The sequence below is a fragment of the Wyeomyia smithii genome, chromosome 3, assembly GCF_029784165.1.
Source record: "Wyeomyia smithii strain HCP4-BCI-WySm-NY-G18 chromosome 3, ASM2978416v1, whole genome shotgun sequence".
Classification (NCBI taxonomy): Eukaryota; Metazoa; Arthropoda; class Insecta; order Diptera; family Culicidae; genus Wyeomyia; species Wyeomyia smithii.
Window position 1 is genome coordinate 84,391,384 of NC_073696.1, and position 24,181 is coordinate 84,415,564.

General features: G+C 41.7%; 1 protein-coding gene across 1 annotated transcript in view; it reads left to right on the forward strand.

Annotated features, from left to right (window-relative positions):
• Positions 1–24,181, forward strand: part of LOC129728372 (uncharacterized) — a 104,329-nt gene that overhangs the window by 36,377 nt on the left and 43,771 nt on the right. The window contains exons 3-4 of the mRNA XM_055686809.1: positions 1,066–1,264; positions 2,946–3,018. Of these exons, the coding sequence (XP_055542784.1) occupies positions 1,066–1,264; positions 2,946–3,018 (272 nt within the window). The remainder of the gene's footprint in view (positions 1–1,065; positions 1,265–2,945; positions 3,019–24,181) is intronic.

Here is a 24,181-nt window from a genome sequence, read left to right on the forward strand (position 1 = left end):
CCAGTAATGGGTTTATTTGTCCCATCGAATCGAATGTGCTAAAATTAACAACGACTTATTTTGAACCATTTGCATGAAAGGTTGTAATTAGGTAAACATATTGTTATTCAATAATTAATATCGGAAACCTAAAGTACAATTTCAAATGTTTCTCTATTCATCGACATACGTGGAGTTCCCACTCTGTACACTAATCCACCCGACGTCGACGTCCTTCACTGGGTTACAATAGTAGACATCGACAAAAAAAAATCGAAAACCTTTGGCGACGTTGACGACCTCTTCCATGATGAAACTATCGGACCGTGATTGAAACCACCTTTTCTCGTTTGGCGATGATAGCGCAGTACGCGAAGACTCCTTGAATAAACTCTACGAGCCTACGGCATGCGATGGGAACCAACTCGCCTGAACCCGCGGTCGCTCGGAACGGGCATCAGTGGGGGAAGCACACCTCCGCCACTCGCTCGGTTAAACCAGAGCCACTGGAGCAAGTGGCAGGTCTGCTTCCCCAAAAATTAATATATTATTATTATTATTCGATAAAATTTAAATGTTTCTGTGCTAAGCAGAAGAGACTTGGCATGGTTCGGTTTTCTTTTCTTAGCTCTCCATTTCTAGCCTCTTCGACCTCGCGCATTGTGCGGACGGACGTTCTGTTGATTTTTGTTTTTCTTCTTCTCTCAACGCCGCTTTTTTGATTCCCGCTTATGTCTAATCTGTTGGAATGGTTTACCGTAGATTTGAAGTCCACCCGCACAAAACACCATCCGAACCTGTTTTGCAGATGGCGATGACTATGTGAGTTTTTTTTCTCTTTTCAATAAAAGATAGAGAAACTGACGGCAACCAGACTTTTTAACCGACAACAATGTTTTTGATATAACCCCGGTGCCTACTGGGTGTAGTCCAGATAGTTCTGATATCCTGATGAAAATCTGTTTGAAGTATAAAATAACAGTCCTAAAACAGTGTTTCCCTGAATTGAGACCTCCTAGACAGCTTCATGCATCAGCAGTAAACAGTAAGCCCGCGTGCCGCTGTACGACACCATTCTCAAATTAGTGTGACCGTGTAAAAGCATACAGCGAACGAAGGGCTCCATTTGGTGAGGAGGATAAGATCAGCCCGTACCTGTACTCACCACCGCGCGACGGCACCTCGCACATCAAGCAAGGCGGGCAGCTTTTCAGAGGCTTCTGCCGAGCTGCCGGCGGTAAGATTATCGAAAAAGCGCACGCTGAAACCTCGTCGCTGTCGCGGAGTTTGTCTGCGAGAGCGTACCCAGAGCGAGAGAGAAGAAAAGAGATAGAATAGTTGAAGCTATACACAAAGCCACAGCCACAAAAGAAGCGCAAAGCTTTTCAAAAAAAACCAAACGGTATGGCATGTACCTGTTTGTACCCCCCTCGCGGCTCTTCCGCTCGCCGTGTCCTAATGGATCCATATATTTTTCACCGTACGCTTCTCTTGGCACTCTGTTGTTTATTGTTGTTTCGTTTTGTTTCGCGTGTTGTTTTATGCTCTCTTCTACTTCTCACCGTCGCACTCCGTCACCTCATCATCACTCGTCGTCGCCCTTACTCCTACCGGTTCAGGATTAGCATATTTATTGCGTTTTAATAAAAATTTATGTTTCGGATAATCATTGGAGATTCTCCACGTTTTTGATCATCTTTTTCCCGTTCCTTTATTAATTACATGACCATCCAATTTATGTACGCTGCTAAGATCACTCACACTCCGCCGGTACTTGCGGGTGGAGGTCCTCACTCTGGACTCTGCACGCCACGACCAGTTTGATCAATCTATTGTTTCCGTTGGGAAACCACTAGCAGGTGAATGTTGCTGTCATTTCAGCGGTCGGGGGATTGTGTTATTTGGATTTTTACGGCCGCTGTCGACGTTGGTGCATTAAATGAGAGATATCTATCGAAAGACCGGTTGTGGGAGAAGATATTTATGTGTATGATTTTATGGTTCTTTCGGACACAAGTGAAAGCAGCTCCCGAGTGTTTGTGCGGCCGTTCACTGCGTCCCAAAAGGCACGATCTATTGATGTTTATGATTTTGAGGACTTAAGTGAGTCATCCGACAAACCGATAAGTTATGCAATAAAATATGAGCGCGAAATGAACGCGTGGAGAGTTCTTATATGCCAATAATAAAAGAATTACTACACTAGGCCGAGCTGAATAGACAAATCGAATTGGACCATTTCTGAGTAATTAATACTGTAACGTAATTATTCGGACAGTTTGGCTTACATAATCTGTAATAGTTCTAGTTTCTACTGTTATGACTTCATCTGGTAAGCTCAATGTTGTGCTCGATTCAATGGCATTTGCGAAAGCTCTAGATAGTGCAACTGCCAAACCACTGAAGTTCCAAACCTGCTCCCTCAATTTCCCCACCAAAAGTAACTCATACGCCAATTCTTCGAACACCCGTCGCACAACCTCGAATTAACACCGTTCCGATTCAAATTGCTTTTTTTTGAGTGTCTATCATCCCGCATCCAAATTTGCGCAAACAACAACATACTACAACCCCACCCAACCATCCCTCGTAAGTCTTTTCGCCCGCCCGTGGAGCGACGACTGTAAACAGTAACAGACCGCCGAGCTCCCCGGGCCGACCAAAAAATCTTGGCCCAATTCATTAGTGTTTACCAAACACAATGAATCCACGGTAACGAATTTTTTTTTTGGTGCACACCCCGCGGACCGACAAACTACCTGCTACCGAGCGGGTTTTCCAAATCCGACAAACTACAGGTGCCGAAACCGGCGGCGCATTTCGGCCAGTCAAACTTGTCAAAAATTGAATATCAGCTCTCAATCATTTGATCGATAACCAGTACCGATTGGCAAATGCTATTTATCTGAAACTTATTTTGTATCTTTTTCTCTCTCTCTCTGTTTCCACGTCTACTTTCAGGTAAGCCACCCGAGATTATTATTCAATCCTGCATTATTTTCTCGCTCGAGCGGACGACCGGCGCAAAACAACTAGCACGTGAGTAATGCAATCGCGCAGATAATTAATTTCAATCGTCAAAATTGCAATTTCTCAACGAACCAATTGGACGCTTAACTTTTTACACACTTTGACGGGAAGTTCCCCGTGCCACGTGTAGCCCAATTAACCGCGTTGATTGGTTTATCGGTGAACTCCAAACATTGAGTGAGTGTTGCGAAAGCAAACACAACAACCAACAACCGGAGCATCCGGTAAAAACAGCGAGAGCAATGCGAGGGCGGTGGGCTGATTTCGAATTGTTCAACCAGTGAGCGATTAACAGTTTCGTGCACTTGTATTTTGTGTTGCTGTGTACTGCGTATAAGGTAGTGTGCATAATCTCACCCTAATTTACACGTAAGGTATTCCAAATCAAATGAAAAGGAAACTGATTTTTTTTTCATACCGACAGATGCTCCTATGAATTACAGATGGCATTTTGTGTATTTGTATTTTTTCCGAATCGCTGATTTTTGAGACGGGCTTTTGTGAGACAAACATGAGTAGGAAAAAAAATATTCTAAATGAGCAATTTTACATAAATTGTTCCAAATTGTATGTTTTTTAATTGTCATTTTTTGTCTGTAGGCTCATGCTTTGTAGGGTCAGCAGACTTAGGTTTTCTACCACGTCTCTGGGCATCTGTAAACGTATGATCTTCACCATACTTTCGTACACCTCATTCATTGTTTTTTTTTCTAATCTAAATATGTACAACTTACGATACCGCCTTTGGTTGAGAAAATGGCCACGTGTTTTTCAAATTTCCTAGTAGAAAGTTGAAAAAAAGATAACATTTGTTTCATTTGGGTGTAAACAACAGGAAGCAGCCAAAGTATAACTGAATACTGTAAGTTATTTAAAATGGCGGGTAATCGTCAGTGTATTTATAATTGTCGAAACATTCTACATGCAATTTATTATTCTTATTACTTTAAAAGCAATAACGCATAATGGCCCTTAAGGTAACCAACCAGTTACTTGAAAAGCAATAAAGTTTTTCTCCAGTCAAGTCATATATTTGGTACATGTTACCGGAGTACGACTATTTAAAAACAGAGTAGGCAGTGTGACTTTGCCCTCGTATCCAAGTGAGTTTTAAAAATCGAAATGCGATGAAATTCGCGCCGCGTCTGCTGCAACAGTTTGTCGCATTGTCCTTTGAAAGCATAAATTCGATCTAAAAACAAAACAATATTTTGTTATTTTTTGGTTATTACTTTTTGTGTCTAATGCGCGGTCATAGGACGTAAAAGGAAATCAAATGTTGCTCAAAAGTAACAAAATCCTCCCCGTTTGTGTTGGGTGCATTTTTCCTGCACCTAGTATCCATTAATGATATAAAATGTAATTGGTATCTGAACGATTTGTTTGATCGGTATAGTGTCTTCGGCAAAGTTGTAAATACTAATTTAGTGCTTCAAAAAAAAAAACTGCACTGTAAAAAATTAAAAAAAAATGATGTGCTTCTTTCATAAGTTCTTACTGTACATATCAACAGTTGCTTGTTCCTACTGTACATTAGACTAAGACACGGTTATATGGGAAAAAGCGATGGTGTTACGTTTTCGCTTTCATGCACTTTTTGTGTTCTTCATGAGTCCTATAACAACTATATAACTTTTCAGATCGATCGGTGGAGCTATGTTTTTGCGCCCGATTTTAAAAGTATCCATACAATTTTATATGGGAATATTCACTTTTTCAAAACTTATTCTCTAGAGATGTCCAATTGGCTCCTAATAATAGACGGATACATGATATTTGTAAGAAATTTTACTGGCAAAAACTCTTCTGAAGACCGTACGACGCTACGATGCTTGTACAAAAAGTTATTCACCCCAAACTGATTGAATGTCTGACGAACGGCTTATCATTGAATTTTTCCAGCAACACTGCTACAGCATGCTGCTCTTGCAACCTTGCCCAAGGATGAGAAATAATTTCGCGTGAAAGTAAGCTTGAAAGTGTTATTTTTGCCTCTAGTATCTTCGAAGAGGCCAGTTTTATTATAAGGACTTATTTTGTCAAGAGGAAGAAGTCTTACCGAACCTCGTTCCTCCAACCAACACCGCGTCACAATCACAATTCCCTGACCTCTGGTCAGGTTTATTATAAGTAGGACTTATATTTTTGTCCAGAGGAATGAGTCTTATAGAAACCTCGTTCCTCCAGCCAAGACCACGTCATAATTACAATTCCCTGAAGAGAACTATTATACGTTACTCAGAACAGTTTTATCATAAGAGGGACTTTTTTTTTGTTAGGATGAAAGTCTGCAAGGGTACTATAGAATTCAGCTTGAAGGAAGGGTATGTAGTAGAGAGCCTGAGAATGAACCCATGTTAAAGTCCTTTGACAACCAAATGGCCTGATTCTACTAAGATTCGAACCCACGACCACTCGCATATCAAAGCGGACTCTGTAACCTTGCGGCTACGAAGCTCTCTAAACGTTTGTAGTTCAAGTGTAGCTATATTCCTAAAGAGTTTAGGTTAGGCATAATATTATTTTTTGAATCATGCGGCGAAGACGCATAATCGAGGGCAAGGAAACGAGGCGGCACTAAGCCGCCGTGGTTTCCGCAGTCCGAGCCGGCTGCCGACCTGCCGTCGGAAGCGGCGGCCTCTCGCACACAAACGACTGATCTACTGGTTTGCTAGGTCTACTCAAACAGAGTTTCTTTCCCTTAGTTAACAGCATTCGCTCGGACAACGAGTCGGCCAAAGGCCGCGAGTGTATTGCTTTCCAAATGTCACTCTGAAGCGAAATAAATGTTATTAAAAAAGGGCTGTGATGATGATGACGATATACCGTATTCCGGCTCACTTCCCCTCGGCCTTGTCTCCATTCGGCATTGCGCCTATTCGGCCTTGCGTTTATTCGGCCTCGCGTCCATTCGGCCTTGCGTCCATTCGGCCTTGCGTCCATTCAGCCTCGCGTCCATTCGGCCTCGCGTCCATTCGGCCTCGCGTCCATATGCCTCGTGTCCGTATGCCTGCCGTACATTATGCCTAGCGTACTATGCCTCGCGTCCGTATGCCTCGCGTCTGTATATAATTTGATTGGTCTGTATTTAATTGGATTATTGTAACAATATAGATATACATGACCATATAATGTGAGATAAATAAAAGAGAATAATAAAATACAATTAGTAGTATTAGAGCTGTAAAGAAGATCTCGGTTGGCTGCCTTCCATAGCGGAAATAATCAAATTTTTGTTGTTGTTGTGCTCCTTTTTGCGTCTGAGAACATTAATTGAAATAAGTTATTACAACAACATAGCAGCGCTTGCACAAACGAGTCGCTCCGTTCTACAACCATTCACCGCATAAGGTCATTCAAACAGGTCATCCACACGTTCACGCATCTACCGCAACCACGAACTTTATCGACAAAAACTGGAAAAATAGGAGCCCCGAGAAAGGACCGTTCACAGTTCACAGTTCGAACGAAACAGACACGCGACTATAGACCATTTTGAGGGGAGCTCAGTAGCTGCCAAGTTACAGAGTCCGCATTGGTAAGCAGGTGGTCTCGTGGGTTCGAATCTTATTAGAATCAGGCCATTTGGTTGTCGAAGGACTTTAGCATGGGTTTATTCTCAGGCTCCCCACCACGTACCCTTCCTTCAATCTGAATTCTACAGTACCCCTGATGACTCTCCTTCTAACAAAAATAAGGCTCTATTATAATTAAAAAAAAAACTGGTGTGAGTAACGTATGAAAGTTCTCTAACGGGAATTGTAAATAGGCGATATTGTTAGGATGGACAGAGGCTCGGTAAAGTAGAGCAGTAAGCTTGAAACGGAAAGGTTTACACACAAGCACGGATATGGATGATAAGCGTATCACTTACTATCAATAGTGATACTGCCAATAATATGAAGTGCGGAGTGCAGAAAACACCTGGGCAATATCACAATAGATCTAAGCTCTGGTCGCAGTGATGAGTCCACACAGAAAAACAAAGACCATTTTACGAGACGTTTTGGAACCCAATTTATGAAAAAAACTTGCACGTAAAAGCAGCACGCCAGTGCCAGTGTATGTACGGAAAATGTTACTGATCTTTATAAGCAAACGCATAAAGAAAGTATGAATGTCAAAAAAAAACAGCAGCAAAAAAAACTGATATTGCAATCCACATACGCGATAGGGCGTCGAATATTTTTCGATGTGTATGAGCTTGAATATTAACACAGAACAAAATCGAAACAATCTTTTGTACTTATCATACTGAATCCATTGAAATTATTGCATATTCAAGCGCCTCTTTAGCCTGCAGCAACTTCTCACACCAAACACACTAATTTCAGCAAAAAAAGTCCAGTTATTTGTTTATAGTTTTTGTTGAAATAAAAATTTAAGGTGTACAATTTTGTCGGAGAGACTATATTATTATCTACAGCTTTACACAAGACGTCACACCGACCAAGCGAACCGTTCTGGCTCAACAAATATTTGCAATCATCAATACCTTGTTTTCTTACACCCTTTTCACAAATTAGTCGTAAATAAAAAAATTACCAATAGCAAAATAATGGCATCTTTAGCCCATACAAACATCTGTGCAGAACAAAACGACACCCATTTGTGCAATGTTTCAGCCAGATCAAATATAGTCGATTGCCCATTGTTTTGTTAAGTTGCTCAAATTAAATATCTCAAAAAAATCCCTCTTCTTTGAACCTGTATTTTTTCCACGGAAACCTCATAAAGTTAGCTAAACTTTGATGCTTGTTTGAACTTGAAAAAGGGAAATATAAAAAAGGCAACAGTATAAAAAACCTTTTTTACAACATTTTGTTCAGCGTATATATATATATATATATATATATATATATATATATATATATATATATTTTTTTTTTTTTTTTTTTTTTTTGAAGACTAAATTACTATCAACAACTTTGCCGAAGACAATATAACGATCAAACAAATCGGTTTTGACTTATCGGTTCTTTTCGTTTTTTTTCGGTTGATTTTCGGTTTCTGGACATCCGGCATCCACAGAAACAAAAGTACCGTAAACTGGGGTGACTTTGATCACTTTTTTGATTGTATCTCAAATATTTTCAGTAGGGTAGGTGAGCCAGTTATGGCAAGTGCACCAGTTATGGCTATATCGCATAAACGCATGGTACCAGTTATGGCAATACTCCATTTAAACTCCATAGGCCATAACTGGTTCATGCCATAACTGGTACATTTTTTAGGTATTGCCATAACTGGTACTCCTCCCCTATATACTGAAAACAATATTATTCGATATTTTTAAAATAAGTACTGGCATGCATTGAAAAAGATTCAGTCACTACTTCAACAGTTTAACAACATTCTTGCTGTTTTTAAATATGCTCTAAAAATCTTACACCAATCATCATTCCGGGGTGACTTTGATCACTTCATTATTTTGATGAATTTGGTGTAACACTTTGCTACTTTCACTAAATTGAACAGCCTTAAACGAGTTTATAAATATGGAAAGCAATTTGGAGGCCATTCCCATTCTACGTGAACAGTTTATAATGGCGAATGTACAAGATTCATACAAAATTTTTAGAATATATATGAATTGTTATCCACTGAGAGAGAAGTTGGTCTAAAATCATTAAAAACTAATCCACGAGGAATATGACTTATGAAATTTGCCAAATTTGCATGTTACTTCACGTCTTGGGTTTTTGTTAAGAAGAAATATGTAATACGCTGTGGAGAATATTGGGACTCAACATTGCCTTTGAGGAAAAACTTGCAAAAATAACAATAAAATGTATTGTTATAATATTTGTTCATCTTAAGAACTAATCTGGGAACAAAATAAAAAAACTTTACGTATTGCAACTTGTTGTTTTGAATCTGCTTGAACCGATTGTTTGTATGCAACAAAAATCGCCGAAAATACACTTCATTTTCAATTAATATTTTAGCATGAAAAACATTCTTGAAATAGCAGGAAATGCATGAGTAGTAGCAATGCAAACATATATCCACGCATTCAGTGAAGATTACGACAAGTCCCAAGCACTACGAGCGCATTTTTACCACATTTTCAAAAAAGAGGTGCAGTGATCAAAGTCACCCCGGTGATCAAAGTCACCCCAGTTTACGGTATGTTCTGATTTCAAACTTTTATTTACACCCTCCCTTAGAAGCTTGCCGAAAAACGTAGCTCTACGTCAAAAATACAAGCAAATACTACAAGGTATACAGCCCTAGGGGTTGTGTGAAATGGTGACGTAGGACTAAATGTATAAATTATATGCTGCGATGACCTGTTCATAGGTAACACTACCGTTTAAATTTGATGGTCGTTATTGTAAAACTAACGATGCATGAATACACTAAAATTTTACACTAGTAGTAGTTGCGAAAATTCTCATAACTCTTATCTTCAAGCATCTACCTAGTTCTGAAAAGAACCGATTCCATAATCTTCAGTATGAAATTCGTGCTACAGAACGCTGATGATCGCACCACTCCGCTGTGTCAGCTGTGTCAGCAAAATATCCTGCAGCGTACGATGGTAAGCGTTGCTACCGTATACAAAATAAAGGTAACATGCTCCGCAGTGCCTGGAAGTTGACTCGTATGCAGCTCCCGTTTCTCAATGTCGCGTACCTCTAACAGCTATACTCCACTCGCTATTGTGTGACAGACAAACTAAACTGAAGCTGAATTTTCTATACGCAGTCTTTTGTACCAAGTTCAGCGTAGATTTTTGCCATTAGGGCATGGCCACGTAGCTTAGAGAAAGATGAACAAACCAAAACACCTTCGTCACTACTGAGTGATTTTCATAAGTATCAAAAGAAAGTTTTTGCTTTTCCGATGCGAAAATAACTCTGATTCTTAGGGTAACTAATTTTCGTAACTAGTATTTGACTGATGACGGTGTTCGAGTGGCCACAAAGAAACAATTCAACCGGAAAATCACTGAATTCAGCAGTGAAAATTTTTGAAATGAGGGTTACATTTTGCTGTGATAAACTATTCATAGGCAACACTACCGTCACTATACCTATACACTACCGTCACAACACTATCTTTGGTGCGCCCTGGTCGTTATTGTAAAAATGATTATTGAGAAATAGATGAACATTTCACAATAGGAGTAGTTGTGAAAATTCTCATAAGTCTCATCTTCAAGCATTTATAGTTTTAAAAAGAACCAATTCCATAATCTTAAGTGTGAAATGTGTGCTATAGAGCGCTGATGATCGCACCACCACCGGTCGTATTGAATATTTTGTTGGCCGCGCATTAAATTTGCTCTCCGCTGTGCCCTCCAGTAGCTGTGCCAGCAAAATTTCCTGCAGCGTACGATGGTAACTGTTGCTGTCGTATGAAAAATAAAGGTAACATGCTCCGCGGTACCTGGAAGTTGACTCGTATGCAGCTCTCGTTTCTCAATGTCGCGTACCTCTAACAGCTATACTCCACTCGCTGTTGTGTGACAAACTAGACTGAAGCTGAATTTTCTACCCGCAGTCTTTTGTATCAAGTTCAGCGTAGATTTTTGCCATTAGGGCGTGGCCACACAGCTTGGAGAAAGAGGAACAAACCAAAACACTGTGTTGAGTCAAAATATGTAGGTATTGGAATTTATTTCGTCCATGTTATTGTTATCTGTGTTCGGGAAGCAAGCCAATAACGAGGGAAATGTATGGTAAAGCTTGACTTTGGAACTTTTCACCTTTTTCCACCATTAAGCAGTAAAGCAACAATGTTGAACATTATATCAAAAAATTGTTACACATTTTATCTATCCACCGACATATAAATGACTAAGATGCATTAAGTCGTTCGCTCGCTATAATCGTTTGCTATAATCTGATGCAACATTTGCCAGTTTCATTTTCAATTTCACAAAGTGTAATCTAGTATAGAAAACAAAGACGTAGTCCTACGTCGGAATATGTTGAATCTGAGATTAACAGATTGTCGCCTTAAGAAAGTTTGAAATCGAAACTTAATAGCGTACCTTATAAACAATGTGGTGATCACTGTATATTCAAAATAGTCAGCAAAAAATCAGATAAAAAAATCAACAACAAAAATAGAACGATGAAAATAAATATTTGAAAAAGGAAAAAGAACGATTTGAATTTTTCATTGAAGCGCAAACTAACGTTAATTCGGATACAGTGCAAAAAAGTTTTTGCTGTATTTTATGCAAAAATTATTTTTTTGATTTATTTTATGCAACTACAATGGCAACAATGGCGCCATTTCGAATTCTTGAGAAATCGAAAATTTTCAATGTTTTTCCGACACCATTTTTTAACGCCAAACATGAAAATTCTAAGAATTTATCCGAATAATAGCATTTTTTTGCCCATCTTTAAAAAAACCAAACCTCAAATCTGACAAAAACTAACTTCAAAACGGTGATTCTACGAAAACAGCTCTGGCATTATTTCAATATGTTTCACAATAATATCAAGCATGATGTTAATAGATCCGCTAATATCTAAATGTGGTAGTCAAATTATGCCTTATATTTAAAAGAAACAATCTCAGAAATCTGTTCCAGGTAAAAGGTCACCAACATGTCAATTTCCCCCATTAATACTAAAACAGGTTTATCTCGCCGCATGAATCTTCAAACTTACGTTATAATCAACAGATATTTCGAACGGAGTTCACAACATAAAAAATAAATTAAGGCTTCATTCATAAACACTGAATTAGAATTCAACATGTTCCACCGCCATTTACCATATTGGATTTTGAAATATTGTCGGACATTGAATTTCTGCAAGTCGTCCTAATATGTGCTACCATCGTCCACCATCTTGAATTCCATCATAAGCGAATCTGTCGATATATTGATTTGACTTCTTTTTGTGGACAATAAAAAATATTAAATGTCACCATTACTTTTTTGCTTTCCTCGTAGGTATAGCAATTACTGGCAAAACTAAAAATATTAAAGTGCTCCAAAGGGCCGAATGTCGTATATCACTCGATTTAGTTTGAGGAGCTGAGCATTTCCGTGTAATATGGAAGGTCTGGCTGCCCCACAAAATCCTAATGAATTTCGTTGTAATCGGGCTGTAACTTTGTCTGTTATGTATGAAAATGTGAGAGATATTTGGGCCGGTTTTCACGAGAATAGTAATTGAGTCTGGGAAATAAAAAAAGAAGGTCGAGTTCCGAATCGGAAAGTAGCACCAAGGCTTTGTTTTGCTAGTTGAGCCGTTGCGAACCAGAGTGGTCTATGTGCCAGCGAGCAAAATGTTCAGGAGAAGCAATTTTCGAAAAATCTCTGAATAAAATTCTCTTCAACGGATTCTTCCAAACAACATGTTCTAATATAAAGGTTATTAAATGGTTTAACATTGGAATACATGAAATCAACAGTTTCTTTGCGAAATCGGTGATTTTATCTCACCAATGTACATAGACCACTCTGACTTTATCGATATATTCACTGGAATCCTCGAATCGTTTCGGAACAGAGTGGTCTATGTACACAAACCTGGTAAATGACAAAGAAAATGACGGTAAATCGTATAAAATGGCTAGTGTCACATGTTATATGATACATATAGCATGTCACATGTAAGATGTCACGTGTTACATTACATGTAACACAAGATATTACATATTACATAATATTTTACATGTTACATTTTTCGTGTTACATTACGTGTAACATGTTACATATCACGTGTGACATGTACAAAACAAGTGGCATGTTCCTTATCACATGTTATATGCTACATGTTACGTGTTACATGATAGTATTACATCGATTTATGTACATATACCACTCTGTTCCGAAACAAAACGGCCATTCTGTTTGGGACGAATTTTCAACACGGAATAAATCAGCTTTAAAATTCGATTTTCCGAAATTTTCTTAATCTCCCAACTTCAGCTTCTTGAATAGATGCGGTTTATGCAAAAAAAACTCATTTTCAAAAAAATGGTCTTTAGACCACTCTGTTCCGCAACGGGTCAGTTGATTGCGTAAGTAGAATAGAGAGAGAAAGTAAAATAGAAATTATTTAGTTGCTCCATTAAATCCTATTAAAATTCTTTGCAACCGGACTGTAACATTGTCCGTTATGTATCCAAATGAACTTTGGTTTTCGGTGGTATATCATTCTTTTGAAGATAAAGCTATCCATTCGCTTTTTTTAATAAAAAGGGGGGGGTTGTTTGTAGTTTAAGTATTTAAGATAAATATTAGTAAATAATGAGTGTGTGTGTCCAAAATGGTGACTTATCAACATTGTTAGAAAAATTGTTAATTTAATTGTTAAGATTTGTTTGCTTCCGCAGCTAGGACTTATCATTCGTAGGAATTTAAACCTACTTGTCAAAAAAGGAAAATAATCTATCCATTCGCTTGTGTAGCTTACGGAACTATAAACATGTTGGGAAACAACAGCCAGTAATTTCCCGTAGTGTCCAACGATTGCAGTCACATCAACTAGTCGGGACGAGTGGAGCATCCTTTTGCCATCACTCAAAGCGGAAATTAAACTTACTTGTTTACTTATATTTACACCACGGAACGTTGAGGTGGTTTTGAAATTATCTGACATTATATGCCCGAATTTAGCGGGGGTGGCTTAGTTGGCCGAAAAACAACAAACACAGCAGAAAGATCATTAATGACAAGGTGTGATTCGGGCATCACTCTAGGGAAGCGCGGTAAACGCATCCATCTCACGCTGGGTGTTATGACTTTTTGCCGTACTGATGCCGGCATGAGTTCGTTGTGTGTCTGTAATTACCGACAATTTTTGCTCCGTGTAAATTGCTGTTGAAGCGTAATTCTGTAGACGAAAATTAAACGTAGTATATCATATTTTTAGTTCGCGTACTGCTACTATTGAGCTTACGCGCGACTTTGATAGAGGTTTTGATTTTATTACAATCCTACATTGTTGTATCAGATCAAATATTTTTGATTTTTTTCTTATGTGAATGTCTAAAGCCAGTTTCTTTAATGTCAGGTCAACTGCACAGCCCAATATATTAAAATGAGTTTTGGCTAGCCGCCAACAAATTGCAACAGATTGAATGTTCAGGTAAAATTCAATACTTCCCGCAGCTCCGTTCTCTAAACGCATGCATGGTGCAGATCGTTTTGTTTTGATCAGCAGCGCTGGAAACGAAAAAAAAAACCAAAAACACAGGACAGCAGCAGCGGTTCTACGGGCGAACGCCACCATCATCGTATGCCGGTACTCCCGACCGGCATAAACATTCGGAGGGAGTTAGCAGAAGACGGAAAAAATCGCTCGCGCTAATAGAGGAAATCATTAGGTCCGGGAAGAGATAAATAATTCAAAGCGAAGCTGACTGACTTGTTTCGTTTATGAGCACGCAGGTGCGCTGGGTTCTGTGAGGTGCGGGAGAAGACGGCAAAACTAGTAGGGTTCTACCAGGCACACGATCTGTTCTGGTGAGCCCCCGTTGCTGCTAGGGGGAGGATAAAGCGAGTGCCAATAGTGAAGGAAGCAGAAATCCACAGTAAAATGCTGCTTCGCTGCCGCCAAGGGGGCTCAAGGCCAGTAAAGTGGGGTCTTCCTCGATGGGTTTCAGTTACCTGCCGCGTGGGCCTCGACGGTATTTGTTTAAACTTCGTGAATGGTTTCGGGTTTATCTAATTAGAGGTAGAGTGGAATTCCCTGGCAGATTCAACATGCCGCCCCCCAACAGCGATTAGAACTTTGGAAGATGTGGTACCTTTCTAGGCACCAGTATGCTAAACCAATGCTTGTTGATCAAGTCAACAGTTGATGCCTTTTTTGTCGGAACTAAACCGGCGAATTTCTTCAGTAGAGACACTGTCAATCGTACACATTGACGGCTCAAACCCAGCTAGCGGCATTCGGCGTTACTCTTGTTCTTGAAAGTAGAGCAAAAGTAGCCCGCGGGTGAAACTTCATTCGCTCTACCTGTTTGCACGAACAGCCGCCAAAAGGTTTACCGACCGACCAGTCTCTTAATTGTTCCCGCTCTACCATCACCCGCACACCACACGGATTCGAGAGCGAGGTCGTAAAGGATATGCGTGCGAACATCGCAAGGTATATTTGCATTACTTTTTAGGTTGGGCCTTTCGGTGGCAGAGGAAAGCCATAACAGCCGTACGGCGAAATATGACCAGGAGTGTAATAAATAACGTAGGTGTTTGCGTTTAATAAATTCATACCTCTAATTTAACAAGTAGTTATATATTTTTAATTATATTTAATATCGCATGACCAGGTGCAGTAAACGTGTCACGGACAGGCTCTTTTTCTACCTTCTGGTATACACGCATGCCCTCTTCCAGTGTCCATACATACGCTTAACTCCTTCTAAGGATGGTCGCACCTCCGCAGGTTGAAAACACGCACCTGCTCCGACGGCCATAGGAATGCCAAGCCTTGCGATAGATCAGAATTCCTGTGCAATTAAACATAAGCTTGTGTTCCGTACTACACTTACCGGCTACTTTCCCGGTCATGACTCTGTACGATCGACTTCGACAAACTCACTCGCCATCAGACCATCAGGTGTTCGTCAAATTGTGCCAACCTCGCCGACGAGGCGAAATTCCACAAGTTAATCAATTTCCCCGCAGTTTCCGAATGCGCCAATAGACGGGCAAGTTGCGTGTGGTTCTACGGAGGCTCATGCGAAAAGTTGTATGCGCGTGTATCCCGAGGCGACACTGTGGCGGTCCGCCGAGAATCAGTCAGAAGTCAGGGAGGCCACTCAAATCTATCAAAACGTCGCTACTTCACGGCCCATGTATTCAGATACGAGGTAGAGGTAAAAAAAACTCTACTAACTCACGGAACGATTTGGACGACGCTGAACTGGACGGTTAAAAGGTGGGCCGCCCGGCCGTTGTTGCAAGCTGACAACGCAATTACCTTCTCCCGAGGAAAAATTTCAAAGATGAATGAATTTTTAGTTTGCTGCTGTGAGCCATGTGCCCTTCCACCCGCAGCGTCAAACGGTGCACAAAATGTGTTGCCTCAATCCCAACAACCCGAAGGGGCGCACAAACACGCATCTCGGAGCATACGAGTTATAGTATGTATATATAACCTTCTTTACAACTCTTGACTGGCCGGCGGGCAAACTGCTTCCCACCGAACGATAACAAATGAGCCTGCTGACCGACCGGCTTTGCTGACTCTGCACTACAAAAGCCCTCAGTAGTCGTGCTGGTAAAAGACCATAACTATGTATTAAGCAATAATAATAGCAATAATAATAAAGATAATAATACAAACGAATCTGTCTTTTTCACCCTCCACACACTGAACTCAAACTGCAGATCTTGCCGGCCAACTTGAGCAGCGCCATGATGGAGCTCCACCGAATGGTCATTTATCATATTTCCGCGGGAGCAAATTGAGTTCGGTGCAACCTAGGCCACATTGCTGTAAAAAAAATTGCACCGCTCGTCGATCTTCTTTAATTGTTTCAAATGGTTGACTCTAATTGCGCACGACACCTGTGTGACAGATGTGATTACGACTACGAGGTTATATACAACAAGTCTTCAAAAGTAGCCAGTTCCAGCAGAGCGCGGTGTCGGGAGTACAATTTCAGAAATGCGACCGCGACTGCCAGGATTACCACCGTGCAACACCTGGCGCAATGGAAACGATTGTCGAGTCCCGAACGAGGGTGGGTGGAGCACACCGTAATGATTTATTGCCCGTCACTCATCCGCGGGGAGAAAGCATCATCGACGAAAATCTTTCGACCGACAGCTTGTATCGGAAGGACAATTATTCCGATATCGTCGACGACGTCCAACACGAATTACACCGATGATTAATCGATTGTCGAATTGCAATCGTGAAGCAGTAGCCGGCGGCCGCGAATGCCCTCGAGCGGCAAATGGTCGTAGACGTTTGAAATGTGTAGAGGGGTTTTTCGCAACTGTAACGACGGGTAACGGGGTTGGTAATTTGGCATGATTGTGTTTTTTTGTGTTGTAGCAAACAAAACGCCAATTTTAGTGGAGTGAAAGGAAGTGTACACACAATAGAATGAAATAATTTGGGGTATTCCAGTGTTAACGGAATTTCGAGTTAGTTTATTGATATCTCCTTTTATTATAGACAATCTGTGTTGGTGACCTAGTCTAGTTGGTTCGGCCAAGAGTTAAGTCCCCACGCCGAGAGGGCTTTTCGTTGTTGTGGTTGTAAGATGTGATTCCCCTAAGGGCCGGCGTCACATGATTTTCCCTAGTGGGTAGTAAGCAATGGAGGGGGATAATTCCGTGTGGGTAAGTACCCACATAGACATTTTCCGAATGGGTACTACTACCCACACTACCCACATGAACCGCCGGCCCTGATTCCCCTCACAAATCAACTGGTCCAAGATCTATTCCAAGAGAATGTCAAAAATGTTGAATATGTCAAAAATTAATAAGTATGTTAAATATGTTTTCGAGATACTTATTTTGTTTGGTTTTGACTATTCGATTTCAGAAATTTTCACAAATTCGTAGTCGGTTTCGTCCAGTGATCATGTTTTTTCTAATTTCTCCACCACGGTACAATAAACCAACATGAATGAAAAACTTGTCTTTATTTTTCCTCGCAAACCGTATAGGTGGAGTTAAGTAAACTCTTTTGTTCAAACGGCCTAATGTGTCTAACGTTTCCGCCTCTAACTGGGATTTTTATGCGTAATTACAATAGATTAGTAACCGTACCAGGAACCGGTGAAACTTTACTAGCTTCACCAACTGAAGCTTATCTCGATTTCGAAATCCTTCAAACGTTAACCCATCGAAAATTACCTACAAGTGTGAGCTGAAACAATAACCGCAAGCAACCGGGCTTGGATCGGTTGTTACTCCAACGGCTGGGGTTTGGGAGCTCTCACCGAGAGGACGCGACTCCCGAGGCCCCACTTTGGCGGCCTGAAAACCAAAAGTACTGTTACCTCACCGTAACGCTGGAGGCCCCCTGACGAAGCGCGAGCCAACATCCAACAAATTGGTGTAAAATTTAAAGCAGCTTCCTACTGCTTGCAAGAGAGCTTACCTAAGGTCCAACGATGCTCTTATTAACGCAGCCTGGGCAGCCCGGCTGGTGGTGCGGGCTTTTCCTTTTCTCTCGCATCGGTCTAATTTTTCACCCGCCAACCCTGCTGGTGGCCGCAGCGAAGGACGTTGGAAGCGTTACGCATAAATCTCATCATCTTTTGCCCCTCCGGGTCTAATCGTCCAGCGGCCAAACAGCTGCCAGCAACACTTTTTACCGCATCTTCAGGCGGAAAGATTACAACTATTACGAAACGTGCGATTCAATCTAAAAGTGCATTTCGGTACGCTTATTTTGGTACCACCGGGGCGTGCTGAGCGATTGAGCAATTACTTTGTTCGCGAATCAGGTTTTGGACCTCCGGTTATCATCTGGATTGTCCCCCTTAGCCAATTAAATGTACAATGTACATTCCACTTATCAAAGTGATCAATTTTATAATTTTGGTAATGAGCGAATAACAGATTATGAAATTTAATCATATTATGAAGAATATATTAAGCCCCACAATGGTCTCTATAAATTTCATTGAAACAAACTGGTGACTGTTGCAACAATGTACCTTGCAGACAAGGAACAACTTGCCCTTCATCGGTTTGGGTTCCTGCAACAATGAATCAGACCTTCCCAAGGCTGTGCAACCGAACTCCGTAGCAGGTTCCACCATCACCGCAGCTATTAGAGTTTCGCGAAGCAGACAGACATACCATTTTAGCAACGCTCGATGATGATGCTAAGTAGTGGCACTTGCTGCTTGGCTAGGTACTACACTGGGTGTGCGAGACGACGATCGAGCGTGCACGATGTGGCATTAATGAATTTATGAATAATTAAAATCAATCAGGACGGTATGCAGCTTGATGACGGTGTGTTGCCATGATTGATTTATTTTCTTTGAGCGACTAGGAGGACCCAAAAGTGTTTTATGACAAATATTCTACAATGCTAAAGGAGAAACTAATATTCGGTGAAAGTGAATTCCTCAAACTTATCATAACCAACATTCAGTGCAACCATGTTTGATTTACAAGCTGCTTCGAAGCTCATTTTATTGGTTTGGCGGGTGTCCCTAAAAAGTCATCATGAAGATTGTCAAAAATCACAATATTAGCAATAAAGATAACACTTTTGCTCCGGTGCCCAAATAGAGATACTCAGAGAGAGAGATAAGCGATGACAAAAACAGCCAATTTGGCGACTAGGTTTCACATGTCAGAGGTGCCAGACCTCTTTTCGAAGCGCAATGTGGATTAACTGTGTCATTCGACTCGTATATGTTACTTTTTTTGTTCGTTTAGCTTGAATTTCAACATGTTCATTTTGCTCACAACATTCTCTCCGCATATCTCTGTCTTCGAGTAGTGTTAGCCAAACGCCCAGAATTCGTGAAATCGAACTAATGACATTTTTTGTTATGACTATATTTAAGTTCAGTAAAGTTGACAATGTAATTTTACGAGGATGCGAAAATGAACAAGGACAGAAAGTGTGACTTAGACTTAGAAAAAAATATCTTACTTCTTACTGACATTCAGATCCGATGTTTTTCCGCCATTTTGCATGAAAGTAAAAAATAACCGCCATTTACGTTAGTGCTACCATGACAGGGAAATATTTCACTATCATGCAATGACCATTCTCTCTTCCTTCGTTTTTTAATTATTCGTAAGAGAAAGAAAGTCAAGTCATCCGACAGTCGCAGTAAAAACGTGTAAATATATTATGTACTTTGACCTTTGTTGTGTAAACTGTAATTCTGTAGAGGGACCGTCCACATTCCACGTGGACATAATAATCATTGTTTATTGTTTAGACGAATTATAAACAGAAACCATTATAAACAGAAAGTAAAAAAATATTTTCAGTTTCAGTTTAACATGTTCTCAGGAAAACAGGAAAAACCAAACAATCAGCAGCACCAAGAAAAGGCCAAAAGTTGCTATCAAATATGTGTCCCAAATTAACCTCAAAAAACTTTAAAACGTTTCTAAAAGGTAGAAAGAATGCATACAAAAGTTTATGCAGAAAAACTTTCCTAAAATCCGGCAGAAGTTGAAAAGAAAGAGGAAAATAAACAAAAATTCTAAAACACATCGAATGCAAGCTAAATCGGAAACAAAAAAAATTAAAATCGGTTTAAAAACCGTGCCCACGAGGACATCGTCATCACCTTCTCCCCTCACCCCCCCCCCCTTTCCCGTGGATAAGTATGAACAATTGCGTTCCCCCTACCCTCTCATAAGTTGTCCTAGTAGAATGTGGACGGCCGCTAACTCGGCTCGTGTACTGTATATTGGCACTGCGCGACTGGTAATGGATAGAAAAATTTAAATTTATTTTCGCGTTTTGTTTTGATGCATATCGTTTGATTTTCATTTTCGTTTTACCAAAGGAACGACGAAGATCTTACTTACTTTACTTTTTTGGCTAACGGACCGTTCACCGGTTAGAGATGTCCATCTTCTTCTGTCTTGAGCAGCCGTTCTCCAGTCTCCCCGTACACCAGCAGATCGTGCCTCTTCCTGGTTCTCTACTGAAGATAGTTTTGGCGGCTCTCTCGTCAGGCATCCTGGCTACATGTCCAGCCCACTGAAGCCTGCTCCGCTGTATTACTTTCACTATATCAGCATGTTTGTATACCTGGTACAACTCGTGATTCATGCGTCTGCGCCACACTCCATCTTCCAGTTTACCGCCAAGTATCGATCGCAGAACTTTACGCTCAAAAGCTCCGAGCACTCGTCGATCAGCTTCCTTCAGCGTCCATGCTTCATGTCCGTAAAGGGCCACCGGAAGTATCAGCGTCCTATACAGCGCTAGTTTTGTGCGAGTTTGCAAACTACGGGACCTTAGCTGGTTACGCAGTCCGTAGAAAGCCCTGTTCGCAGCTGCAACTCGTCGTTTCACTTCACGGCTCATATCGTTGTCACATGTCACGAGCGTACCAAGATAAACGAATTCGTCAACTACTTCAAATCGTTCCCCATCTATCTCCACCTCAATACCAACACCACGGGGACTCCCACGCTCTCTGCCAGCATGTACTTCGTTTTGGCAGAGTTAATGACAAGTCCCAATCTCGCTGCTTCTCTCTTAAAAGGTACGAAGGCCTCCTCCACGGCCTTACGGTTGATACCGATGATATCGACGTCGTCCGCAAAGCCAAGAAGCATGTGAGATTTTGTGATGATCGTACCGTTTCTTTCGACGTTTGCTCTTCGTACTGCACCTTCAAGAGCGATGTTAAACAGTAGGTTGGAGAGCGCATCCCCCTGCTTCAGTCCATCCAACGTTACGAACGCGGCTGATGTCTCGCCAGCTATCCGCACGCACGATTTTGATCCCTCCAGTGTCATACGACTCAGCTTTATTAGTTTCGCAGGGAAACCGTGTTCCAGCATGATCTGCCACAGCTCGTTTCTTTTCACTGAGTCGTATGCCGCCCTGAAGTCCACAGAAAGATGGTGAGTCGATAAGTTGTACTCCCGGAACTTATCGAGGATCTGTCGCAGGGTGAAAATTTGATCCGTCGTGGAACGCCCTTGTCGGAGACCAGCCTGGTATTCGCCAACAAAGGATTTCGCTAGCGGTCTCAATCTGAAGAACAGGATACGGGAGAGCACTTTATATGCGGAGTTGAGCAACGTTATCCCTCGATAGTAGCCACAATCCAATCGATGGCCCTTCTTATAGATAGGGCATATGAGGCCTTCCAACCAGTCGTTCGGCATTTGTTCGTCCGCCCAGATTCTTAGTATTATCTGGTGGACCGCATATTACAGCCGCTCGCTTCCCGCTTTTAGAAGTTCGGCCGGGATACCGTCCTTCCCAGCGGCCTTGCCGTTTTTCAGCTCACTAATCGCCTTTTTCGCCTCCTCCTGTGTTGGTGGCTCCACAGCTTGTTCGTCACTCATAATCGTCATCCTGTTCCTGCTCTGCTCATCCGGCTCCTCACCGTTCAATAGCGCCTGAAAATGTTCCTTCCACCTGGCTGCAACCGTCGGTTTATCAGTAAGCAGGTTGCCGTCCTTGTCATTACACATGACCGGCACCGGGAAATTCCTGCTTCTGACTCTGTTGACAGTTCTAGAGAATCTCCGCACGTCGTTTTGAGCATAGCTGTCCTCTGCGCTGGCGAGCACCTGCTCCTCGTACTCGCGCTTCTTCCGACGGTGGGTTCTATTTTCAGCAGCTCTTGCCACCCTGTACCTCTCTCTGTTCTGACGCGTAGCCGCAGTGAGCATGCGGCTCCTGGCACGGTTCTTCTCATCTGTCGCTCTCTGGCACTCGGCATCGAACCAGCCGTTAGGCTGCCTTCCACGCGTCGTACCTACCACCTCTCTCGCAGTCGTTTCGATGGCGCCGTGAATACTGCTCCACAGCCCATTTATGTCTTCCACTCCTTCCTCCTGCTGTTCTGCGATCCGTTGACCCAGCTCTCTGGTGTGTTCTCCTGCCACACCATCAGCCTTCAATCGCTGAATGTTGAAACGCGTCGCCCTCTCTGTGCGAGATTTCAGCACGTTCGACAACCGGCGAATCTTACAAACGACGAGATAATGGTCAGAGTCAATGTTTGGTCCCCGAAAAGACCTAACATCAGTAACATCCTAAAAGTGCCGACCGTCAATCAGTACGTGATCGATCTGGGAGCAGGCTTCTCCATTTGGATGCCTCCAGGTGTGTTTCCGAATATTCAAACGTGGAAAATAGGAGCTACATATGGCCATTCCTCTGGCCGCGGGAAAGTTTATCAGCCTCAGGCCGTTTTCATTGGTTGACGAGTGGAGGCTATGCCTTCCAATGACCGGACGGAAGAATTCCTCCCTCCCAACCTGTGCGTTTGCGTCTCCGATGACGACTTTTACGTCGTGTTTTGGGCACTCGTCATAGATTTGCTCAAGCTTGTCATAGAACTCATCTTTGACTTCATCGAATTTGTCGTTCGTCGGTGCGTAGGTGTTGATTAAACTGTAGTTGAAGAATTTGCCCTTAATCCTCAACACGCATATACGGTCATCTACGGGCCTCCACCGGATGACTCTTGTTTTCTGCTTTCCCAGCACTACGAAACCGACGCCCCGTTCCGCTGCTTTGCCACCACTGTAGTAGATGTGGTACTTGAAAGAAGTGCGTGCAATAGGGTCTACTGCACGGAATTCCCTTTCTCCGGAATTTGGCCACCGAACCTCCTGAATCGCTGCGATTTCGACTCCCTGCCGCTGTAGTTCTCGAGCAAGCAAGCCAGCCGTGTTCGTAGCCTAGGTCTTTGCCGATTGATCCGTTCCGTATTTCTAAAATCGTTGTTCGTGGTTGATGAAAGGTTTCGATTTGCTACCTTACCAGGATCGCGATACCTACATCCTGCTGATGGGGCTGCCATCTTAGGTGTAGCTGGCGGGATACAGCATTCCATAATTCAGCCGCCCGCTCCGGGTCAGACGCTGTTGTACGCCGCCCCTATGGGGATACAGCCGCGTACGACCCCCTTCCCAGTCAGCATACGACCATAGTTTCCACCGGGGTTGGTTACCAGATCTCCGCTAAGGTTACTCGTATTCCGGTCGGCACCACGTGGAGGTTGGGATAGGAGTTGCTGGACAGAGGTGAATGGCCACATTAGGGTCTCAAGTTACACGTGTCCAGCCATTTGCCAACCAAACGACGAAGATCATTTGGTTGAATTTTCTGTAAAATTTTATTGCGTGAAATATTTCATCCGCGTGAAACATTTCATCAGAGGATGAAAATCTAATGTATCTGAAAATAAAATTATTTAGTCCCTAGTTAGATAAATAATGTCGCTAGTGTACCTATTGTGTTTGGGGCAAATCATGCTGCACAAACGTTCCCTAATCAAGTCGAATCGATATTTCGCTATCAACCTTGAGAATAGCTTTGAGAATCACGATGTAGTAGCCCCGCCTCTATTTTGAGCTTTACTATGGGCACTAACTGCCAAAAGAAAAAAGTAGACAAATTAGAAAAGATTTAATAGCAAATGAACCATATTTAACTCAAAACACATCAAAACGTTTCGACAAACAAACTGACTGAAGCCATTATAAACAGAAATTAGAAAAATATTTTCTATTGCAGTTTAACAAGTTCTCAAGAAAACAGGA